The sequence below is a fragment of the Photinus pyralis genome, unplaced genomic scaffold (assembly GCF_008802855.1).
Source record: "Photinus pyralis isolate 1611_PpyrPB1 unplaced genomic scaffold, Ppyr1.3 Ppyr1.4_LG6, whole genome shotgun sequence".
NCBI lineage: Eukaryota > Metazoa > Arthropoda > Insecta > Coleoptera > Lampyridae > Photinus > Photinus pyralis.
In genome coordinates, this window is record NW_022170663.1 from 39,265,302 (window position 1) to 39,288,031 (window position 22,730).

Genomic DNA, 22,730 nt, shown 5'->3' on the forward strand with positions numbered 1-22,730 from the left:
GGGCTTGTTACCAGGGCTCTTTTTAGCAGAATCTGCCAAATTCACCCTCTAAATCATTTTTAAAAACCATTTTACTTTACGATATAGCGAAAACACGAAATCCGCATAGGTGACCTACGAAGCAAAACGGTATTTTGCATGGACTTCAGACGAAACACTAGTGACATTATACTGGACCTTAGAAATTTAATAAAGCCAACGTGCAACTGGTGCACACTTTAACGATGTGTTTTTAATAACATGTCTTACTTCCAACCCCATATATAGGTATTTTTGCGTAGTCTATCTCCGGTAACGTGAATCCGTTATCAAATGCCAGTATCAAAATAATACATACAAGAATTATTTTCAATAATCGTAACGTGAAAGAGGCGTTAAGAAAGATTTATTATTCAAAATAAGCATTACCTAAAATGTGAAATCATTAAAAATCCATGCAAAAATGCTTAATTTGTTACAGCCACTGCGCAACATTTTAGTATTATAGACTGTGAACGGAACAAACATTATTGATTATTAATTTCTCGAGCAGGCACCTAATTACAGACTTTAATTTCAAATTTTGTGGTGTTCTTGAGTAACATTGACTTTATGTTCTTCTTCCATGTGCGATAAACAGATCGTGCTCTACGTAATATTCTTTCTCGCCATTTGCACCATTGCCCGTACCAATTTGATCAACATGATCCGCAATGAACTGTTTTTGCAAGTGGCTTGGGATGCAATCATAATGCCCAAGTATTGAAACGAAGTAACCTAAAATGAGTTGCTTTTATTCATTAAGAGAGTAAATAATTATTGACTCACGTTCTATTCCCGTCCTACTATAATTGCCAAGTCGAGTTGTATTTACTTCACAATGAATGTCTTTAAATCCTGTATCACGTAGAATACTAGTGAGTTCTTCTTGGGGGTTCTCCGACTTGTTAAAAGCTGTATTTCTACGGTACGTCTTAGGGATATATGGGGAATAGACTTCTAAGTCACAAACTTTGTTGCATATGGCAGTATTCTTAGATTTGGCGATATACGTCACAAGAAAGCTTCCGTTGGGTTTTAACATTTTTAAAATGTTGGAATACAGTAACCTGTAAGAATATACGAAACGATATTAACAAGTAATCGTGCAAAGATGACGCACCTACCTTTGATCGGGGATGCGGTGGAGTGTCATGAAAGAAAATATGTAATCGAAACGTTCTACAAAATCTTCGGGAACAGGCTCTGCTGCATTGACCACCTTAAAGTTAACTTGATCATTTGCGTAAGTTTTTTGAGCATGCTCTATCATAGGAACAGAAATATCAACTCCAATTATTTCATCGATCTCTTGCTTTACGTAGGGTAGGATTACATCATGCGTGACTCTGCCTGGACCGCATCCGATATCTAGCGCCGATTTATTATTGTTGTTTCCATGGCGAATTTTAGGAAGGTATTTATCTAATATACTTTTGTAATATTCTATGTTATGGGGAGTGACGTGCGTTGAATATAGGTCAGGTTTATTCATCCTTTCTTGATGTGAAGATGTTGCCAGATCGAAAGAAATCTAAAAAAACATGGAGATTAAATTTGACCCTAACTAATATCAAAAATTTAAAATTTTAACATGATGAAACGGGTCAATCATTGTTTCTCTTGAAACAATGTCACACAAGATTTCGATCGTATAAGAGAAACAAAAATTTAGTACCTCTATTTGATCGAGAAGTGCAGAAACAAATAAGCAAAATTAGCCGTGATGAAATGTATGATTATGCAGTCGAAATTGTGAAAGATTTTATCGATGTAAGTAAGTTCATAGTACCAACTTATTTACTCCTAGCGTTGAGTGAACGATGAGTGAAGAATTAGGGAAGAACACTTGCAGATGTGTTGCACACCGACTCCCTCGGTACTGCGCAAACGCAAGCGCGCTTAAATTTGAATTTGCTTTAATGCGCTATTATATTTATAAATACAATGATAAAGCCTTCGGTCATCACTGTGAATTCCAGTTACATTATGACCTTGAAAGCAACCGTCATGATCCTTTACAGCATAATATCGAATAACCAACAAGAATTGTAACGTTATTAATGTTATTATTTATTATAATCAAAACCCTTCTACCATCATGGTGTACGGAAAATAAATTAACATATCAGATAAGTCACTATAAATCAAGCTATAAACTATGGTGCTCCATTTTTTCCTATCTCGCGTTAACTTCATAAGGCGCAGATAGACTAGTAAGTTACTTGCGACAATCTCGCGGGAGAAACTTGTATTTACTTACACTGTGAGTAATAAGTGTCGCGATAAACTATCGGGCAAGTTGGGTGATCCATTGCTGTCGCAAGTTCTCACAAGCACTTTTAGCTTCCGCAAATGCTGTCAGTTGATACCTAGCACTTGTTTTCGAGAACTTATCTCACATTATGGTGCCAATAGCACATCTAGTGTTGCCGCGGCTGTAGTTTTATGCAATAATGTGAAACACAAAAGATGTATTGGGTGAGAGAATGGATTTCAAGAAGAGAAAAGTATGGGGGCTACAATAAATTAATTGATGAGCTGCGAATCGGAGAATCAATCCCAACAATTTAAAAATTTTATTCGTATGTCAGCGGTAGACCTTCAGGAACTGTTATTACAAAATTAAAAAGCAGGATACTCATTTACGTGCCACAATATAATAAAACTCGCACGTTTACTCGCCAATATATCGAAACGAAATGGAAAGTTTGCGAGAACTTGGTGAGCTGAGCAGCACTTTTGCCTGTTTAGACTGGCAAGAAAAGTGTCGCAAGAATTCTTCCGAGAGTTCTGTCAAATGGACTCGCAATGCTTATTTACACTTACTTATTTACACTTAAGACAGTAGTGTCCGACAGTAAATCGCGCGAGTTTTCTTTCTAGTCTAAAGGCGCCTTTAGCCTCCTCCCATTCTATACCTTGATCTTGAAGTATTCTTGCTACTTAGGTACATATCTCATGTTGCCTGTATGCTTCCCCTTTTCTTCCTATTTTGAATTCCGGTGTTCCATATTATATGTTTCGCAAGCAGACTGTTTTCCATTCGTGCAAGGCGTCCAAATAAGCGTTTTAATTTTTGTCTATCAAAGGTCTCTATCAGAGCATCCACTTCTTTTTTTATCTTCTTACTACGAATTCCACCAACTCCCCTTACCCTTCGCAAGTACTTCATTTCTGTAGCATGTAGTCTGGTTTTTTGTGATTCATTCAGCACCCAACTCTCTCTCTACCGTAGGTCAATATTGGTCTGTAACGTTATTGCTGTAAGTAGATTTCATTAACTATTTCTAATTAACTGTTACAGTACTTACCGAAATAGTTCCTTTCTATCGCCTTTGGCATATTCTAGTCTATGAATTCCTCGAGGAATTCATAGCCATGTACTTGAAATGTAGATAACAACAAAATTCGTCTTGATAACATGGCATTATCATATACCTACTACACCTATTTACAATAGGTAAGCAGGTAAGCTAAATTATCTTCAATTATAACGTTTGCAGGTTATGTGTATATTATTTACCCTTACACTTGACAGTTGTACGCAAATTCAAATTTTAGCACGCTTGCGTTTGCGCAGTACGAGGGAGTCAGTGTGCAACACATCTGCAAGTGGGAAGAACTGCAACCGTATTGTAAATTTTCGTTCCATAGCGATATCTCACTCTTTTCTCACTCTCAACGTTTTCGCGCACTCCACCGTCCACAAGCTACGTAATGAGAGAGTGCTGCCACGTAATACATCGTCCGTAACCACACAATTTGTATCTGATAAAATTTAAATACACATTGATTATTGAATGTAATGTGTTTATTGTGCACTTCCTTTAGTACTTTAGACTCTACTAAATTCTCGCACATCGCCCGTGATAGTATTACAAGCATTTTACGACGCTTATTATTCAGAAAGTTTATGTTTGCGGCACGAGCGAGCTTGCGAGCGAGTGGAGCAAGTGACTCCGTGTGAATTAAGGGTTATCTGTGTTTTTTTACATATGCCGGTTATCATTTCCAATGCCTCCGATGGTTGCAAGGATTGCGAAATCTGTGAATTTTAGTCCCATTTTTCTTCGGAAAAAGCTGGCGGGTTGTGCCGTGCAGCCGGCCTAGCTCAGTTTGGTGGGAGTCCCGCCTTGAAACTGCAAGTTGTTTTTGAAGTAAAAGATGGCTGCAATATTTTTGCGAAGAAAAACAAAAAAATGGTTCTAAAAAGGCACACTTAAGAAATTGCACAGTGGATCCAGCGTTCGTTGCCATTCTAATCGTGATCCGGTCATATTATAATTTTTGAGTGGTTTTTAGGTTTCTGGGTTTTCCTTTTAAAATGAGTTGCAACATTTTAATAAAGCGTTTTCGTTAAAATGCGTTTTCGAACGAAATCTCAAGGTATTTTTGCAAAAAAAAGTGATTAGTTTGCGCCCAAAACTATATCAACATCGTGCTACGCACACATGGTCTACTCTCCATATTAAAGATACTAGTGAAAATGAAAATTTTCCAGCAGTTGAAATGGGAGACACAATAGTATATTGAAAGACAAGTGTTACAATGCGACCTATTGTAATACGACAATCTTGTGGCACGAGTGGCGACGCGAAGCGTAGCCACGAGTGTCCGCAAGATAGGAGTATAACAATAAAGCATTGTAACACGCGTTTTTCATACTATTTTTTCTATTTCGGTGCTTTAATTTAATTAAAAAAATCATTATCAGAAACTAAAGGGAACATTAGAACTAACATGTTTTATGTTGGGAACACTTTTTGTGCCGTTAAGTTTTAGGTTGGCAGCGTAGTAAGACTGACATTTTGAAGTTCAAACATGGAAGCTTAGACTATGAAAGAGAGGGGACCCGTAATAAAGAGCGCGCGCGTGAAGCAAATTGCGATCATACTGCCACCACCAGTGGCGCCCGCTCGGGTATTACATTAAGAAATTACAATTTATTTATACTGCCATCATGGTATGATGAACCTGTGTGTACAGTTGTCGGACATAATATGGGGTTCTTATTTAAATAGAGAGACAAAAAACGCGATAAACGTAAACATACGACCCGACTTTGATCGTTTCGGAAACTGGGTGCGTCATATAAGCGCAATATTATTGAAAGTATACTTACATAAGTATGTATATGTATATTACCACATATACCTTTAGTAAAATTCTGCACACTCCGTTTTTGAAGCGATCAAAACTGAAAAAGGGTAAATTATAAAAGAGTATAATGCACGGTATATGTTCCTTATGCTTCAATAACACTTTGCAACACATTTCGCTTTTAATTAATGCACACATCTTTCTGGTGAGGAACCCTGCAACGTATTTTACAATTTGTTCAATATTGCAGAGTTCATGCTTTTTGAACAAACATTTATTGCAATATCTTCCACTTCTATTTCATTGTTCCAATTAATTGAAGCATTAATTATTTGTTCGTTGCTTCCTTGCGACGGACAAGTTATATAGAATAGGGATTGTATCCAGAGGAATACAACTCTCCACCCCACTATCTCCCAACTCTGTTGTAATCAGCAAGCGTTTGTAGGTATATGCACTTTCAAACTGCCTTGAGGTGGGGTTGTTATTCTACCCATCCCTTGATCTTTTGGAAGAAGAAAATAATTCCAGATGGTTCTGGCTTATTTTAGGATCCTTCGCAAAAAATACATTGTCGTTTCCCTATGGTGCGTACTACCTGGGACACATTGTATCTTTTTCTTCCCGATATATCTGCTTGCTTGTGAATGGCAGTTAGCGCTTCTGATGTGAATCCTGGGGAACAATTGACTGATTTATACAATTTGCCGATGGTGCACACCAGTAGCATACACTGTTCTGACATAATTTTGCCCTTTTGGAGACAAATCATTAGGTTATACACTGTTTGCGGTTAAGTGCGGAGAACCAGGTGATGCACCAACAAAGTAATTAATGAACTGTAATCTATCTTGATTGATACACTTCTTATCAGTTTGGTTATCATGAAGGAAAATAAAGTACAACGTTAGTAAATAATTCTTATATTGAAAACTGTACAAATCTAATAAATGTACCTATATTCTTTTCCGAGTGAATCTTGAGGGCAAACGCAGCTGATGGTTTCAGAATGGGAAATTATTTCTAAACAAAATAGCAACCATAAAATAGAATAAATGAATTGGAATATTCACACGACAACAGGCTTTGGCAATAAAGCTCTAAGCAGTTTCTTGTACTTCAGTAATAAGCTGTTGATACTATAGCAAACCGTTGACGATGACAATATTGAATTGAGATGTCTTCTCCCCTAACGGGTTTAATCATAACGATCTTCCTTCAGGATATTTTGTCTTTATCGAATGTGGCGGCGATCGATGTGTATTGCTTCGAACATCGATCGATGACCTCTCTCTTTTGAAGACCAAATCCTATCTGTCGTACTACATGTAAGTACAAAGGCAACATACACTGTTGTTAAACTACTCCATACAAAGTAATCAGTCGCCTAAGGGTTAGGCATCCAAACATGTACATATCTGTTACGTCATATAACTAGATAGTCACGCCGCCACTGCAATATCACTTGCAGGTTATATCACTTGCTGGGTCCGTGAAGGTAGCAGCACATTGAAGGCACAAATGTCGAGACTAGGTGGGTTGGTTAGTGCTTCGTTTGTGCCGGTTTGTGCCGTAAAAAGTTTGCCAGCAAAACATTCGGTTTGGAAATTATTTCCACTTTTAGAGGTTCTGTTAATAGGCCAGTCATTGAGGATTTTTACCTGGAAATAACTCGGGAAGTACAGAAATTTTGTATGCTTGAGTGCGTAGAACTAAAATTCATAAAATGCACAATTCTAAACTTGCCGCCGGGGCCGCCATCTTACCAACATGGCCGTCAAAAGCGGTTTTCCGCCGATATCTCCAAAACTGTGCATTTTACGAGAAAATATGTGGTGAGCAAAATTAAAGAGACGAAAATTTCCTACAAAAAATGTAGTTAGCATATTTCCACTAAAGTTAGCCTTTGCGCAGAAAAGCAGAAATTTTTAATAACCAATGGCGTGTATCAAAATAATTCATTAATCATTTAATTAATTAATCAAATTGATTAATGATTAGTCTATGATCAATTAATTTTAAGTAACATTAGATTCTCTATTTACGCAGGCCTGACGGTGCTGGCGGTTCGTTAATGTCACTGTTAACATTGCCGAATACGTTTATCCCTATTTCGGGATCAACGTTGGCTTCTTTGAATTCGTCGGATTCTCCTTCTTCAATCGATAAAGGAATATCGATACATATTCCACAAATTACGTTTGTGCCGGTTTGTGCTGTATCGCCAGGAAAATATTTTCCTGGAAGAAGTTATTTCGATTTTTAGATGTCTGTAGATGTTTGCTATAACTTCGCACACTTTTGTCCGCATAAATTTCGAGACTAGATGGATTGGTTAGTGCTACGTTTGTGCCGGTTTGTGAGGTAAAAAGTTTGCCAGCAAAGCATTGCCTTTGAAGGTTATCTCAATTTTTAGATGTTCTGGAAACCTTGTACACTTTTATCGCTATACTGTTGAAACTAAGTATAATGTTAATGTCACGCATGGGTTAATGCTATCTTTGTGCCGGAATGTATAGTAAAAAGTTTGACCAAAAAAGGGAATGTGTGAAAACTCCCAGCACGTTTTTAATAAGTATTATAGCTTTCACACAAGCATAGTGTGCTTTTGATGACACTTTATTGTCTAATTTGTTGACAATTGTATGCCATACATTTGCAGATGGTTTGTTTATATAAGATCATCCTTGTGTTGGAGAAGAACGTGTGTGTTAGCTTCGTTTTTTCAATGACAGTCTTTCGCGGCGTGTTGTACCAAATGTAAAATAATTGAAGTTACAATTAGCATCTGTCTGTGGTGTACTTAGTCATTCGTGAGATTGGGTCTCCAAATGGTAAAGAACTCAGGGGATAACTGTTCTATAAGTCCAAATCTGCTAAATCCGATTGCACTACATGAAATAGGTAGATAAGAATCCCTAAGTTCTGCCGTTGTATATACAAGATAAGTGTATGGAGCACTGAGAGAAATAATATAATCAAAGTGTCTACCTGAAAATATTTTAATTACAATAAATGTCTTTTTATTTGCGTCAATTAGTTATCAATTTATGACAATAATCTCATATACTGTGTTAAGTAAAATCGATTTTCTAGAAGTGGTGGATAAGGGCAATTAGACATATTTGCTAAACGCTTGTAGATTTTCATAGGTACAATAACAGCAGATAGCGTTTTCGCTGCAGTTATAAAACTGATGCATTGAATTTGATATTCTTGCTTAATTACGTTTTTGTAACTGCCACAAACGTTTAGTTTAGTTGGCGTTATGAAATACTAATTTATGGCGAGTAAACATCTACTTGTAGCAATCGTCTTCAGAAGCCGTTTTCGTTTGTTTTTTGACGACCATAAAAGCTGTAGGTATACCAATTTCTTAATATACGCATGCAGGTATACATTGTGCTGTGCGGGTGTAAGTTTTATTCGGTTTTATTATATGTACCTAGTGTACCAAGAGCTGAAATTTACGCCATACCTACCCCAAAATGAGCGAATTTAAGTCATTACTTATTAAATGGGGACTTGATGTATATTTCGACTATTTCTTAGGTAAGTAGAAAGAGTTATATTTTTGCTACTATTGCTGTCTACCGAAATTATTGTTTAAGTTTTTAAGCTACTGAGACCCAGTTGCACCAAAATTAAGCCTTGCTTAAAGTTAAGTCGAACTTAAAATCTATGGCAAATCGTTGCTATGGTATTTTATTTAAGTTATGCTTAACTTTAAGGGATACTTAATTTTGACGGTGCAATTGGCCCTCACTGATGAAAATTGTTCAAATTTTATGTCGTGATGTGTTCAAGGTGTAACGTACAGACACGACCGAGTATATTATGCTTTCAGATATTGTTTATGTCAATCAGTGCATCATTGTAAATAATGAATATTACATCACAATTTATTAATTGTATCCTAAGTGGCATTTTCATTTGATTTTCATTTTTTATTGTTAGATAGGTATAGGATTGTTGTTTTTAAGTGTAATATGTACGTTTTTCATTTTTTTCTAATAAATACCATTGTGAATTACGTTATTACTAATTCCAATTGCCCTTAAGGAATAGGTTTTTAACACAATTAAACAAGTTGTACTGTAGTAAGTCAATTAAAAACCATTCTAATTTAACTACGTTTCTACAACACCTCGCTTTGCTACCTACAGTTATTTTGCGGTTAAATCTTCCTAAATATATTATATACTTACAACAATTTAGTGTACTATTTAAGGTTATTTAACGTACACTTATTCTAATTAAACTGTTTATTATTCATAATAAATGCCTTTAATTGTCTCTAAAGAAAGTTTATGTCTGTTGCCAGGTTTTCAAATACCTACGGTAATTGATGTAATTACAAATAAAGTTAAAATTTGACTGTAATCAAACAGGTACAGAAAACTCTGTTTAATTATCGTGAATAACAAGTTGTATAGTCACATATAGTATTAAATTTTTTTTATTACTGCTAACAGATTTTTCTCTCAGTGAGTCGGGTAACTCATATCGGACCTAATCTCGTGTGTTTTGTGGAACATCTTGTATATTTTAAAAAGGTATTTTATTTTTATTTTATTTTTGCTTTTATTTTTGAGTGGGCGGGGTTTCATCCAAGGTCGCTCTACCAACCCTACCCACTATACATTTACAAATATCTACGCCCGAACGCCGATTCTAACCAGGGACCCATAGTACCGCACTCCAGCCTAAACTGAATTGCGCCACACGGCCTGATAAAGATATAACACACGACACACCATGAATGATTTTTTTAAACTTTATTACTTTAAGTCACAGTAGGCTATGAAAAATAATCTTTTAATAATAATAATAATAATAATAATCTTTATTCCAACCTAGATACAAAACTGCAAACACAACAAAAAATTAAAAATTATATAAAGTAGTATAAATTAAGGCAGTGCGAAAATAAAAGAAAACTTAGCTTAAAGATAATGTACTAGGTGAAATAATACTACACCAGTAAGAGTAATGAGAATAAAATTACTCTAAACACTGGGAGGAAAAGCAAATCCAAGATCATGCTACAAACGCCATACACACATACAGAAATCTAAATAGAGATCAACAGATATAACTATTTAAATTTAATGGACATATTTTCAGCTAAATAAAATGTACGCAACGTATCGCTAGTGAAGCATTGGTGGAAATGAAGATGTATAACATAAACTAAGCAAAATTAATCAAACTGTAAAATTAACTTAAAATAAGATACATGTTTTCCAACTCAGTAGTCGTTTTAGTAAATAAAAATTCCTTAGCTCTTTTCTTGAACACCCGAACCGATAGTTCAAATATACTTTGAGAGTAATGGTTAAAAAAATAATTACAAAATTTTGGACCGAGGAACAAGAATGTTTTTTGAAAAAACGATTTAGTGACTTTAGGTAGACGCAGCAGTTTCTTAGAATATTGTCGAGTATTGTGAATTCCAGTCCCCAGATCAACTGTTATTCCAAAGCCACTACTCATCTGATAAAATAGATCAAGAACTTTGAATACATATAGATAACGAAGGGGAAGCACACGAAGAGAAAGAAATAAGGGAAAGGAAGAAAAATACCTGCTTTTACCGTAAATCAACCTTATGTAACGTTTCTGTAGTGTTTGAATACATCTAAGATAGGAGATATACGTACCACCCCAAAAGGCTATGCCATAAGATAATTTAGAGTGAACAAGCGCAAAATATACTTGCTTCAGTATTGCTACGCCACAAAGAGATTTTAAATGGTAAAATGTCCTGAGTGAGATTAGTAAAAGTTGTTTTATCCTCTGTATATGACTTTTCCATGTTAATCCACTATCAAGGCAAATACCTAAGTATTTAATAGAATTTGTTTCTTTTAGTCTAGGACAGTGACACTTAGTACTACTTAAGCAAGATATATTATGAAAGATAAGTGGGTTAAGAAAATTTGCACTGTTGTCAATCCCAAAATTAATAACCATTGTTTTCTCGGTGTTTAGAGATAACCGATTGTATGTAAACCACAATTGGAGCTTCCTAACGTCCGACTGAATTGTTTTATGCAGTTCTTCGATATTATTATTTGAGTATACAAAAGCAGTATCATCCGCAAAAGCTGTAACAGAACCTTCGAGTTTACCAGAGAGAAGGTCGTTAGCAAAGATCAGAAATAGGATCGGGCCAAGGACAGAGCCTTGAGGCACCCCCACTTTAATCAAATGCTCAGAACTATTCGATTGTCCGATTTTAACGTATTGCTTCCTGTTTGATAAATAGCTGCGAAACCATTGCAGTGGAATGCCTCTAATCCCAATCCGTTCAAGTTTCTCCAACAAGAGTGTATGATCCACGGTGTCAAATGCTTTGCGAATGTCGAGGAAAACTCCAGTGACACTATGCCCAAGGTTAAGGTTTTCATAGATTTCTTTCAAGAAATTACAGAGTGCCATTTCTGTGTTACGACCTTTCCTAAAACCAAATTGCACCCTATGTAGAAAATTAGTCATAGATAAGAAAGTTAACAGTCGTTTCTTAACTATTTTCTCAAGAATTTTAGAGAGAGTGCTCAACAAAGAAATGGGTCTGTAATTCTCAACGTTTGTGGGATTACCTGATTTAAATATTGGTATTACAGTCGCAGTTTTCAGTGCATCTGGAAAGACACCTTGTAGAATACTTTTATTAAATAACTCGGCTAAGACATGAGAGATTTCGGGAATTATCTTCTTCATGGTACAAGGAGAAACCCCTAACAAGTCAATGGAACTCTTAGAAGAAAGGGACATTGTCACTTCTACTATTTCATCAGAAGTCACAGGAGCAAAGAAAAGAGAAACGGTAGAACGCTGTAATTTAAATGTTTGGTTATAGTCGTTAAGTTGTTGAGGACTTAGTGTAGCTACCTTCTTAATGACATTACTAGGCACTGCAGCGAAATGATCATTGAAAGCTTGCGCCACTTCATGAGATTCATCAATAGTCAAATTATTAATACACAGTTTAAGATCCTTAATCTTTAGTTTAGAACTACCAGTGTATGAATTGATGGTATGCCATATTTTTTTTGGATTATTAGAACTTATGATAGAAGAAAAATAATTCCTTTTAGCGATCTTAATCCAAGATTGAATATTTTTTTTTATTCGAAGATATTGATCTTTAAGTCGCTGATCATTTGGGAAGTTTTTTAATTTATGGTAGAGTTTGTCCCTATTAATAATTGCGAGACATAACCCATCGGTAATCCACGGCTTTAGTTTTTTTTATGTTCTTAGAATTCTGTGGATTGGTAATAGTATTTTTTGACGAATTAATGTAGTTGATTAGCTTTTTGATAAATATATCAAATGACTCATTGACATCTTTGCTAATAAATACGCTATCCCATGTTTCATTTCTTAATAATTTAAGGAGATTGTTATAATCGACAAAACATTTATATTGATAAACACGGGGAGTGATGCATCCTATTGAAGGTAAAATCAAGCACGTGGCCCTATGATCAGTGATATCAGTATTTATTACTAGAGAAATTATGTTCTGTAAGTTTATTGATCTAACAAAGATGTGATCTAAACAGGAAGTAGAAGTTGTCGTAATTCTTGTTGGAATATCTATTATCGGATGAAGTCCATTTGAGGCTAATAATTCTTGAAACTTGTTAACTTCAGTATTATCTCGGAGCAAGTCGATATTAAAGTCCCCAACGCAGATAAGTCTTGGGAGCTTTAAACTGGCTAGACAATTCTCAAAATTTGTTAAAAAGTCACTTATGTTATAAGAATGCCATCTGTAAACACTTAACAGCGAGTAATAGAGATTATTAATCGACAAGGAAACTAATATCGAATCCGACCCTAAGATTTCGCACTCACACTTATCAACCTTAATTTGAGGAAGATCCTTAATAAAAACAACTAGACCTGCCGCTCTATTCCCACCCTGGCCGATATCAAAGATAGAAATATAGCCTTCTATGTGAAATACATTACAGTCCACGTTAGATAACCAACACTCACTAAGTACAATGATAGTCGGTTTATTTATCAACATATTGATGTAAAGTAGTAATGTATCAAAGTTCTTTTGCAAGCTACGTATATTGAGATGGAAAATTGCATAAGAGTCTTGTGATAGTTCTTGGCTGAAATCATTAATGTTAAATATTAATTTTGCAAGGGTGCTCATGGGAGGCAGAAAAAACAAAGTGCAGATAATATATCCATTGAATTGTAGTACCCACACATAAAATTATTTTTGCGACGAGTATGAACGCAAACATAAAATATTACATAAGAATCATAAGAATAAACAGAGAGATACAAAAAAAGAGCATACATTTTGCAGTATAGTCTGCTAGGAGCCCAATGCTCAATATGGTTACTAATTACATTGAGTACACAAGTAAGATCTTTAAATTGAATTTTTAAAATTAATAAGACGTTAAGGACTGAGTGTTTTACTTCATCTAGGCGCATAAAAAACTTTCCTTCGCGAACCCACAAATACTGAACACTGGATAGATTTTTAAGATCACTAGCTGCTGTATACAATTTCCTGATGCTAGATGTCCTTGATATGATCCATAGAACGAATGAGTACAACCTTAGTCCCTTCACTTCTGCGAAGAAAAATCTTGCCTCCACGAATCCATAAGAATTTGATGTTATTTTGTTTTTTGTATTCTCTGGCAAGGGCAAAAAGCTTTCTGTTGAAACCAGTTAGACTTTCGTTGATATAGATAGCATTGAATGAATTCATCCCAATGTCATTACCGCATAAATTCCTTTTCACCTTCTTCAATCTCAGCATCTCATTGCGATCATCGCGTCTAACAAATTTCACAATAATGCCAGGTGGAGTTGCCGCGTTTTCACGCTGGCGCAGGCGATGGCAGGTATCTATCATTTCGGGTTGCAGCGTCATCCCAATAGATTTGGCTACTGCCATGGTTACTGAGACTACGTTTTCACCAGCAGCAGCGGGAATTCCCTGTATCTCAAGACAATTGGACCTGGAGTATTTCGTTCTCAAGTTTCTATAATTTTTTTATTTACTTTCTTGTGCCAGACTCTGTCTGTTAAAATGTTTCCAGTTACAATGTCAACACAGTTTAGTTTCTAGATCAGCTTTTGTTTCACATCGCCTACTGTGGTTTAAAGTAGTATATAAAGTGTATACAGGGTGGTGACTTGCGTAACCGCATCATAGGGATTCCAATGTAAAATTCATAACATGCGATTATTGGCTCCCCAAATTATTTTAGAGCAAAAATGTATTAAGGTTTTCTGTAGAGACATTTTTTTTACGTCAATCAACCGTATTAGTTTTCAATTTTTTGCATAATAAAGACGGAAAATTGGAAAAATAAAACCCGCATCTTTTTCAATAATCTGCGATGCCATGGAATTTTCTAAAACAAGAAGATATCAAGTTATCAATTAGCAGCAGTTCGAAATAGATTTTTTTCACTACTAGCGTCTGATGACATGATTATTAACCTTTTTTCCACTTGTAAAGTAGGCTTTCTCGGCATTTGTTCAAAGTTGTGGACATTATTAACTAGTAGCATTGAATAATAATCAGATTTATTATTCAATGCTAGTAGTCAATAATGAGAACTGTCACGCTGTCACTTTTAGAAAACACAACCCCAAATTTCGCTCAATAAACGTTTGGACAAGTTCTCTAAAATGAATAATTGCCACCATCCGCTATTTCCAGAGAAATTACATATCTAAAATTATCACATTTTGAAAAAATTCGAACGAAATTACTCTTTGAAAATATCGCAATCACAGAATAAAATACGACCTGTTTGACTTGTACTTCTGCGTACTTGATTGACATGTAAAATTAAGAAACAAACAATTCTGTCCAACCGTTCACTTTCTTATCAATATAATATGTTAATTTGGAGGATTTCAAGTGCTAGTAGTGAAAAAAATAATATATATATATACCACGGTAGAGAAGTCTATTATTGCCTTCGCACCTTACACCCCGCGGCGCAAGCGCCTCGAGATGTAATCTTGGTGCTCAGGCAATAATACTGTACTTCTCTACCTTGATATATTATAATGTACTATTATCATCGACTTGGTTACTGTCCTGCAGTTAATGGTGACTTACTCGAACATTTATTGTAAATTGTTATATTAGGGAACCGTTTATAGTAATTTGGTCTTTCGTTATTTTGAATTCGCTGTTTTAAATATAATACTTATTGATAGAATTTGATTTGTTTTATAGCAGACATTCCATGGCAGGACGGATATTGGCGTAGTTTTTGTATTATAAAATTCCATGGCATCAAAGATTATTGAAAAAGATGGGGTTTTATTTTTCCAATTCTCCGTCTTTATTATGCAAAAAATTGAAAACTAATACGGTTGATTGACGTAAAATATTTTTTTTTACAAAAAACCTTAATACATTTTTGCTCTAAAATAATTTGAGGAGCCAATAATCGTATGTTATGAATTTTACATTGAAATCCCTATGATGCGTTACGCAAGTCACCACCCTGTACATATAAATCGCATATAGGTATCATCTATGATATTACTTTTCCGCACCCATATATGGGTAAGTAAAGTATTGTTTTCATCACAGAAAAAAGTCCGTTGTCGTTGTCGGGGTTGTTTTTAGCACGATAACTCAAAATTGAATGGGACAAATTGCGTACATTTTTTCAGTCCTTGCCGCGTGGAGAAGGCACCCATTAATTTCCAAACTGGTAGGCCGTAATCTTCTGCGCATGCGCAAAAGTAACTTTGTTACTTATGGACCGATCTTACTGAAATTTTAACATTAGCATCCTTTACAAAAGGCAAATCGATCGATTATTTCAAACATATCAAAAGCTTCTTTCGCGCATGTGCAAAAGTAAATTTCTTATTTGTTGACCAATTTTTGTGAAATTTTAACGGTAAATCAAATTGAACATCCATGTAGTTAATTGCCAAATCGATTACATACTTCGCTCAATAAAAGGCGAAGCGATGTATGAGAAGTAAATCCAATGAAAAGAAAGTGCTGAGTCTCAACAGATGCTACCGTGCGGAAAAGTTAAGTTTTGATTTTTGATATTGATATTGAAATTGATTAAAGAACAACTTCAAATACTCATTTAAAAGCTTTAAACTGGAATCCAAACCGTAAGGTCTTTTTGACGGTGGATCATTATCTGAAATTTTTTTACTGTCATTTCTAATTCATAGTCTATCATGGAAAGCGTTTATTCTGACCATTCCATGCTATAGTAATTTATTTTAGAGATTTTAGTCCATAAAACAATAACTTCAAGGCAGTATTTTATTATTTTCGAGATTATTTTATTATTAATGGAAAAAAGAAATATTCCTTTCAAGCGACTGTGAGGTGGCGCCGCCTAACGAAGGTAATCAAAAGTAAGTGCTAAGTGGGCATTAGGGATACAAAGAGAAACAGTGGCGCATGGTTTTCTTGCGTGGGAGTGTGATGGTGTGGTTAGAGCTGCATATCAATTAGTCACGTGCAAGGTCACGTGCTATAGGTATAGCGCTCTTATCGTAAAATTAACATAATCAAATCACAAACCAAACAAATAAAGTCCATAATGCTGTAAGTAAGTTCTTAAAGGGATTGAATATAACAATATATAACTAATTGATTTAACTAATAAAATTTGAAAATTGATATGTCTCACCATTGAAGATGGAGACGACTAAAATAAAATCTTAAAATTAATTGATCATAGACTAATTGATTAATCAATTTGATTAATTAATTAAATGATTAATGAATTATTTGGATAAAATATACGCCACTGGTTATTAAAAATTTCTGAATTTCTGCGTAAGGGCTAACTTTAGTGAAAATATGCTAACTACATTTTTTGTAGGAAATTTTCGTTTCTTTAATTTTGCTCACCACATATTTTCTCGTAAAATGCGCAGTTTTGGAGATATCGGCGGAAAACCGCTTTTGACGGCCATCTTGGCAAGATGGCGGCCCCGGCGGCAAGTTTAGAATTGTGCATTTTATGAATTTTAGTTCTACGCACTCAAGCATACAAAATTTCTGTACTTCCCGAGTTGTTTCCAGCTAAAAATCCTCAATGACTGGCCTATTAGCAGAACCTCTAAAAATCGAAATAATTTCCAAACCGTATGTTTTGCTGGCAAACTTTTTACGGCACAAACCGGCACAAACGAAGCACTAACCAATCCACCCAGTCCCGAAATTTGTGCCGACAAAAGTGTGCGAAGTTAGCAGCACATCTAAAAATCGAAATAATTTCCAAACGGTATGTTTTGCTGGCAAACTTTTTACGGCACAAACCGGCACAAACGAAGCACTAACCAACCCACCTAGTCTCGACATTTGTGCCTTCAGTGTGCTGCTAACTTCACGGACCCTCACTTGCTTACTGTAATCGAGAAATTATCAATGGAAAGAAGTATAAAGCAGTATTTTATTGATGCACAAAAATATAGGACAATTGTAAGATTATGAAAATGAAGACCGTAGAAGTGTTTTATTAACTACCATGAAGATTTAATTAAATTTAGCCAAACCAGACAACGTGCTGATTTTTATCTTGCCTATGAAATGATATTCCTGCTGGACAACGACCACTGCAACTTTTACAGTTGTACGCAGAACAAACCACCACGTTTATATCACACAGTTTTGCACACACAATCTTTATCAATAATGAAGAAATGTCAATAAATTCACACTGCCACCGAGCTTTGACTGCCACCGAAAATATGGCGGTCGTCTCGAAATTCGCGTCAAATTCACGCATGCCGTGGATGCGGTATTACGGGTCCCCTCTCTTTCCTTGTCTAAGCATGGAAGTATCCAACGAAGTACCTACTTGTACTAACTAGTAACTGCCAACTTAAGAGATGAGTTACCAAAAAAAAAACCGGCTATAATCACTGTCTTTGTACAACTCCGAAAACAGTTGTACAAAATCATCATTGTGACACCGAAATATAAAAAAATACATTAAAGTTTCTAAAACTTCGTCTAGCTCTAGTCAGTAGTGCTATAGTTAAACAGCACAGGAAAGTCCGTATCGTATCCTTTCCTAATCGTATTGGTACCTATCCCTATGTGTATCTATTGTGGAACAATTGATGAGCAGTGGCAGATTTCCAAATTCGCCGCCAGTAGGTTATTCGAATTTGGTCGTCCGTACTGACTAACTGAAATTCGATACCCTAGTTCGGAATATTAATTACATTTATTCTAACAATGAAATTTGATTTGTGTTCTATCGTCTTCATTAAAACAGATTTTTCCCCTTATTTTTTTGTATAGGTGGGGAAATGCACCTTATGCACCCTCTGCAAGGAAGTTCCAGAGTAGTGTGGGGCTCTCCCGTTTGCTGGGAATACCCACTAAAACTCCACCTAAGGCTTCGGCAGCTGAGGCCATTTGCCTATCGCCCTATAGACAAAGATATAGACGAACAAGACGAAACAAGAACTAGGCAACATTTACGTACATACTAATATCACAGATTATCACAGTTCATTCAAAATTCCGATACCCCGTATGAATGTTAATATTCTTTGACAGCGATCCTGACTAGAAAAATTGGTTTCCCATATCACATGAATTTTAAAGAGATCACGCTCGTTTTGGTACGCTGCACAGGTACAAAGTATGTGCTCAGGTGTTAAGTTGGCACCACATCTATTACACAAGGGTGGTACTTCACCCGTCAGCAAATAACTATGCGTTAGAGCAGTGTGTCCCAACCGAAGCCAATACAACTTTGTCGAGTGCAACCATTCCACGTGTAGTAAAAATAGTGGCCCAATATTTGGTATGATGTATCGATCCGCGTCCACTACTCCTGCCAGCGCTCATACACACTTCGCTTCACAGCCACCTTCGTGAGGTCTACAATGTTACCCTCCTGCAAATGTAACTCCTTTATACGTTGTCTTGCTCTTTCTCCTTGCGTTTTATAGAAACGTGTAGGTCTTGTTCTATTGGTAATTAAATTATAATTTGGATGTTTATCATTCAGACGTACTTTCAGATAATATTTGACTATTAACTGCTTTCGACGAAGAGCAAGCGGTACAATAATCGCTTCGACGATGAGAGCACTGACGGGACTCGTGGGAAAGGCCCCAAGGGACACCTAATTGCTAGGTTTTGGATTTTGTCCAGTTTACTCGGCAACGTGGAATTACACGTGGAATAACTACAGCACCCATAATCAATGCGTGACAGAATCAATGCCTTATGATCGAGAAGGGATTTAGGATGAGCCCCCCATTTGAGGTCTGATAGTACTCTTAACACGTTTAACGATTTCCTACTTGATGTTAGTAGCTTCTTCAAGTGCTTGGTCCATCTTAATTCCCTATCAAAGGTGAGTCCTAAAAATTTAATTTCATTGGGTACACTTATTACTGACCATTTAAAAACATTACAGGGTCATAATGAGGTTTACGAAGCCTACAAAAATGCATCGCTTTGGTTTTTTCCTCGGAAAGCACATACCCTATTGCATCTGCATTTGTAGCAATTTGGTTGATGGAACCTTGAAAGCTACGCACTACACTGCCTATAGTTTTTCCGGCAAGGCATATCATCAGGTCGTCGACATATAAACATCTGTCAACTTGTTCAGCAACTCCTGTGGCTATTTCGTTTATTGCGATTGCAAAAAGGGAACAACTTAAAGTTGATCCTTGTGGCTCCGATTCTGACGGCAAACCGCCCATCTTCTAAAAAGGAACGTGCAAACTTGGGTAAATTACCGCGTAGATTATATTTTGACATATTCATATGCTTCCATGTCATATCGTCATATCGTAATATCAAAGAACACCGCTACCAGGTGTTCTCTATTATCGAAGGTCCTTAGGATTCTGTCACTCACTTTTACCAAGTGATCAAATGTTGACCTGCCATGCTGAAAGCCCGTTTGGAATGGTACCAAGATGTCGTTGGTTTCTAAAAATGATTCCAGCCGCCGGTTCACCAGTTTCTCTAATAGCTTACCCAAACATGACGTTAGACTGATTGGGCGATAGTGGTTTGCCGATAAATGGATCCTACTGTTATTAGCATGATTATTGTGAAGTGGGCCCTAGCGGAATTGTTTTGTCGCTCAAGTAGGCAATATTATGCAGAATTATATGCTATAATTAATTATTAACGGATTTCTCCACGGTAAATTGTATATTCTTGTGCCACAAATTGATGTCTAGAACAAATTCTGAAAATTTAAGACATCGATTTGTGGCACAAGAATATACAATTTACTGTGGAGAAATCCGTTAATAATTCCATTTCGTTTTTAGATTTAAAAATTACGGTCAATAATAAATTAATAACCACTTCAATGTTGACATTTACAGAAAATCCACACACACCGACAATATTATCCTGATGATGACCAATTCACCACAGAGTCACAAAATGGCCAGTATACATTCGCTTATTAATAGGCTGGTCAACATTCCGTTAGGTCACAGTAATTTCAATAAAGAACTCAATCTCATAAAACAAATAGCGTTGGCCGTTGAGCAACGGTTTCTATCATAATATCGTAGACAAAATCTTAAAAAAACACCAAAAACAGAAAAACCATATTTGGTGAAACCGGCCTTCAGCCATTTAATAACGATAAAATCAGATAAAATATACTTGGGGGTGATACCATAGATGTTGAGAATTTCTCTGATCAAATCGTCAGAATTTTCCAATCTCATAACTATAACGTTGCTATTACTTAATTGCAATGACTGTAACGGCTCCTATGTAGGTATGACGAATCGGAGTTTGGAGATTAGAATTAATGAACATTGAACAACCAACTCTTATCATGTAAACCACATGGACATGGTTTTTTCCCTACTGCGAGCTAGCAGACATTGCCTTCAGCGTCCTAGTTTGGCATCAACTTCGGCTTCGGCCGTTTAACTATTTTTGTTTTTTGTTTAAATTAATCGGCGTCTTTAATAAGTAAGTAATATTCCAATATAGAAAACCTCATAATTATAATATTCTTGTAGTTTTTTGCTTTGACAATGGCCTGCTGTTAATCAGACCGAAACATATGTCAGCCACTGTACAACTCATTCCTCAAAGAAATTTATGTTTACCAAACGCGTACGATCTTATTCATAGGGAATCCTACACGATTTAGTCAATTGCAATGATAGAGTTCGAATAAAAAATTGCTTTATGTGTGAATCAAAGAAATAATGAGCCATTATATCTAATCTATTTTATTTTCATAAAAATATACATACACTGCTCTCCATCCCTATAACTTGGGCAATTACAAACACCAGAAAAATAGAACACGTTGTGGACTAAAGGGCCTTTCGTTAGGCACGCTCGAAATTCGTTGCGTAGGTATTTTACGTGGCGTTATGCTTAGCATTTGAATAGTCCATAGTCAATGGTCATTTCTCTTAGAGAACGGATGCAATAGGCAGAAATAAGTATATGTGAAGGAAACAAGTATATGTGAAGTATATGTGAAGGTTCTCTACTACCACGTTGTGCTATAATCCACCACATTTACAACATTTTGCCCAATCCAAATAGAATAATTACTAACGATATTGTTAAAAAGATAGAAGAAAAACATTTTATAATATGCGATAAGGTTGATAATACCGTGTCACTTACAATTTTTAATTGTAGATAGTCGGAGAACGGAGATAACGATAAACTAAAACAATAGTACCAATGAATTCGGAACTTGTAACACAAGACTTAATTTCAGCACGAGGTTCGTTTAAATAAGCCTTTCAAGGCACTGTGCATTGGGAACACTTCACTTCACAGTCGTTCAGTTCAAACCGCTAACCAAGTGCTGCCACCCGTAACCCGTGACAGATAGCCCATGACCTAAGGAATATAAGTGATTAAATTTTGGGGCTTCGAGGTTCAAAGTCCTGGGGTAGGGTCGAAAGTCAAAAATCAATAACCCATAACATGTGTTATATTTTTAGAATGCTCTTGATTTCAAAATTCTCCGAAATAAATTCCATAGATACCACTGTTGATCCAATCGTTGTCAAGCTACTTATTTGCTAAATAAATTTATCGAGATTGAAAGATTGGCCCTTCAAGTTACAGGTACTTAAGTATTTTAGTACAGATAATGCATCCCAGCAACATGCAATTTCGCATCTTTACAGCGTGAAGTATTGCATGGGATTTGCTCACGCTACTTTATTATAACTTTGCGTGAGTTTATTATCTATTATTGAAATTAATAATTTAATCTAATAGTCAGTTGATATAGGTTAGACTAAAATTTCTCGTTATTGGAGATAAACGTGCAGCTTCTGCAATAAAGCCATTTGGTGGACTCATTTTCCAAAGAATTTCTGCAACAGTTCTTTCACACATTCTGAATCACTTTTTACAAATCTCTCGGCAAATCTGGTATTTCAAATTTCAAAATTCAATATTAGCGACAAAACGATGGTTATATCGCTGCCCAATCAAGATAGCGCACTCCAGCTTGCACACAATTTAGTAAAAAGTTGTAGAATCAAAACACACCAAAATAACGGAACAGGCTGTAAAAACGAAGTGTTAATGAAAAGCAAAAAATAAAACAGCTGCTTGAATA

At 35.8% G+C, this 22,730-nt stretch overlaps 1 protein-coding gene across 1 annotated transcript; it reads right to left on the minus strand.

Moving 5' to 3' along the window:
• Positions 1 to 367: 367 nt before the first annotated feature.
• Positions 368 to 21,937, minus strand: LOC116173367 (juvenile hormone acid O-methyltransferase-like). The gene is made up of 4 exons (XM_031490789.1): positions 21,776 to 21,937; positions 1,146 to 1,552; positions 808 to 1,088; positions 368 to 756 (listed from the first exon to the last, which is right to left on the minus strand). The coding sequence occupies exons 2-4, from the start codon at positions 1,511 to 1,513 to the stop codon at positions 590 to 592; spliced, it is 816 nt and encodes a 271-aa protein (XP_031346649.1). The 5' UTR covers positions 1,514 to 1,552; positions 21,776 to 21,937; the 3' UTR covers positions 368 to 589.
• Between the last annotated feature and the right edge of the window lie 793 nt (positions 21,938 to 22,730).

Coding starts and splice junctions, on each gene's coding strand:
- LOC116173367 (XM_031490789.1), bottom strand. CDS start 1,513: ATGAATAAACCTGACCTATATTCAACGCACGTCACTCCCCATAACATA. Junction 1,089..1,145: donor CACCGCATCCCCGATCAAAG/GTAGGTGCGTCA, acceptor ATATTCTTACAG/GTTACTGTATTCCAACATTT. Junction 757..807: donor TAGTAGGACGGGAATAGAAC/GTGAGTCAATAA, acceptor AACTCATTTTAG/GTTACTTCGTTTCAATACTT.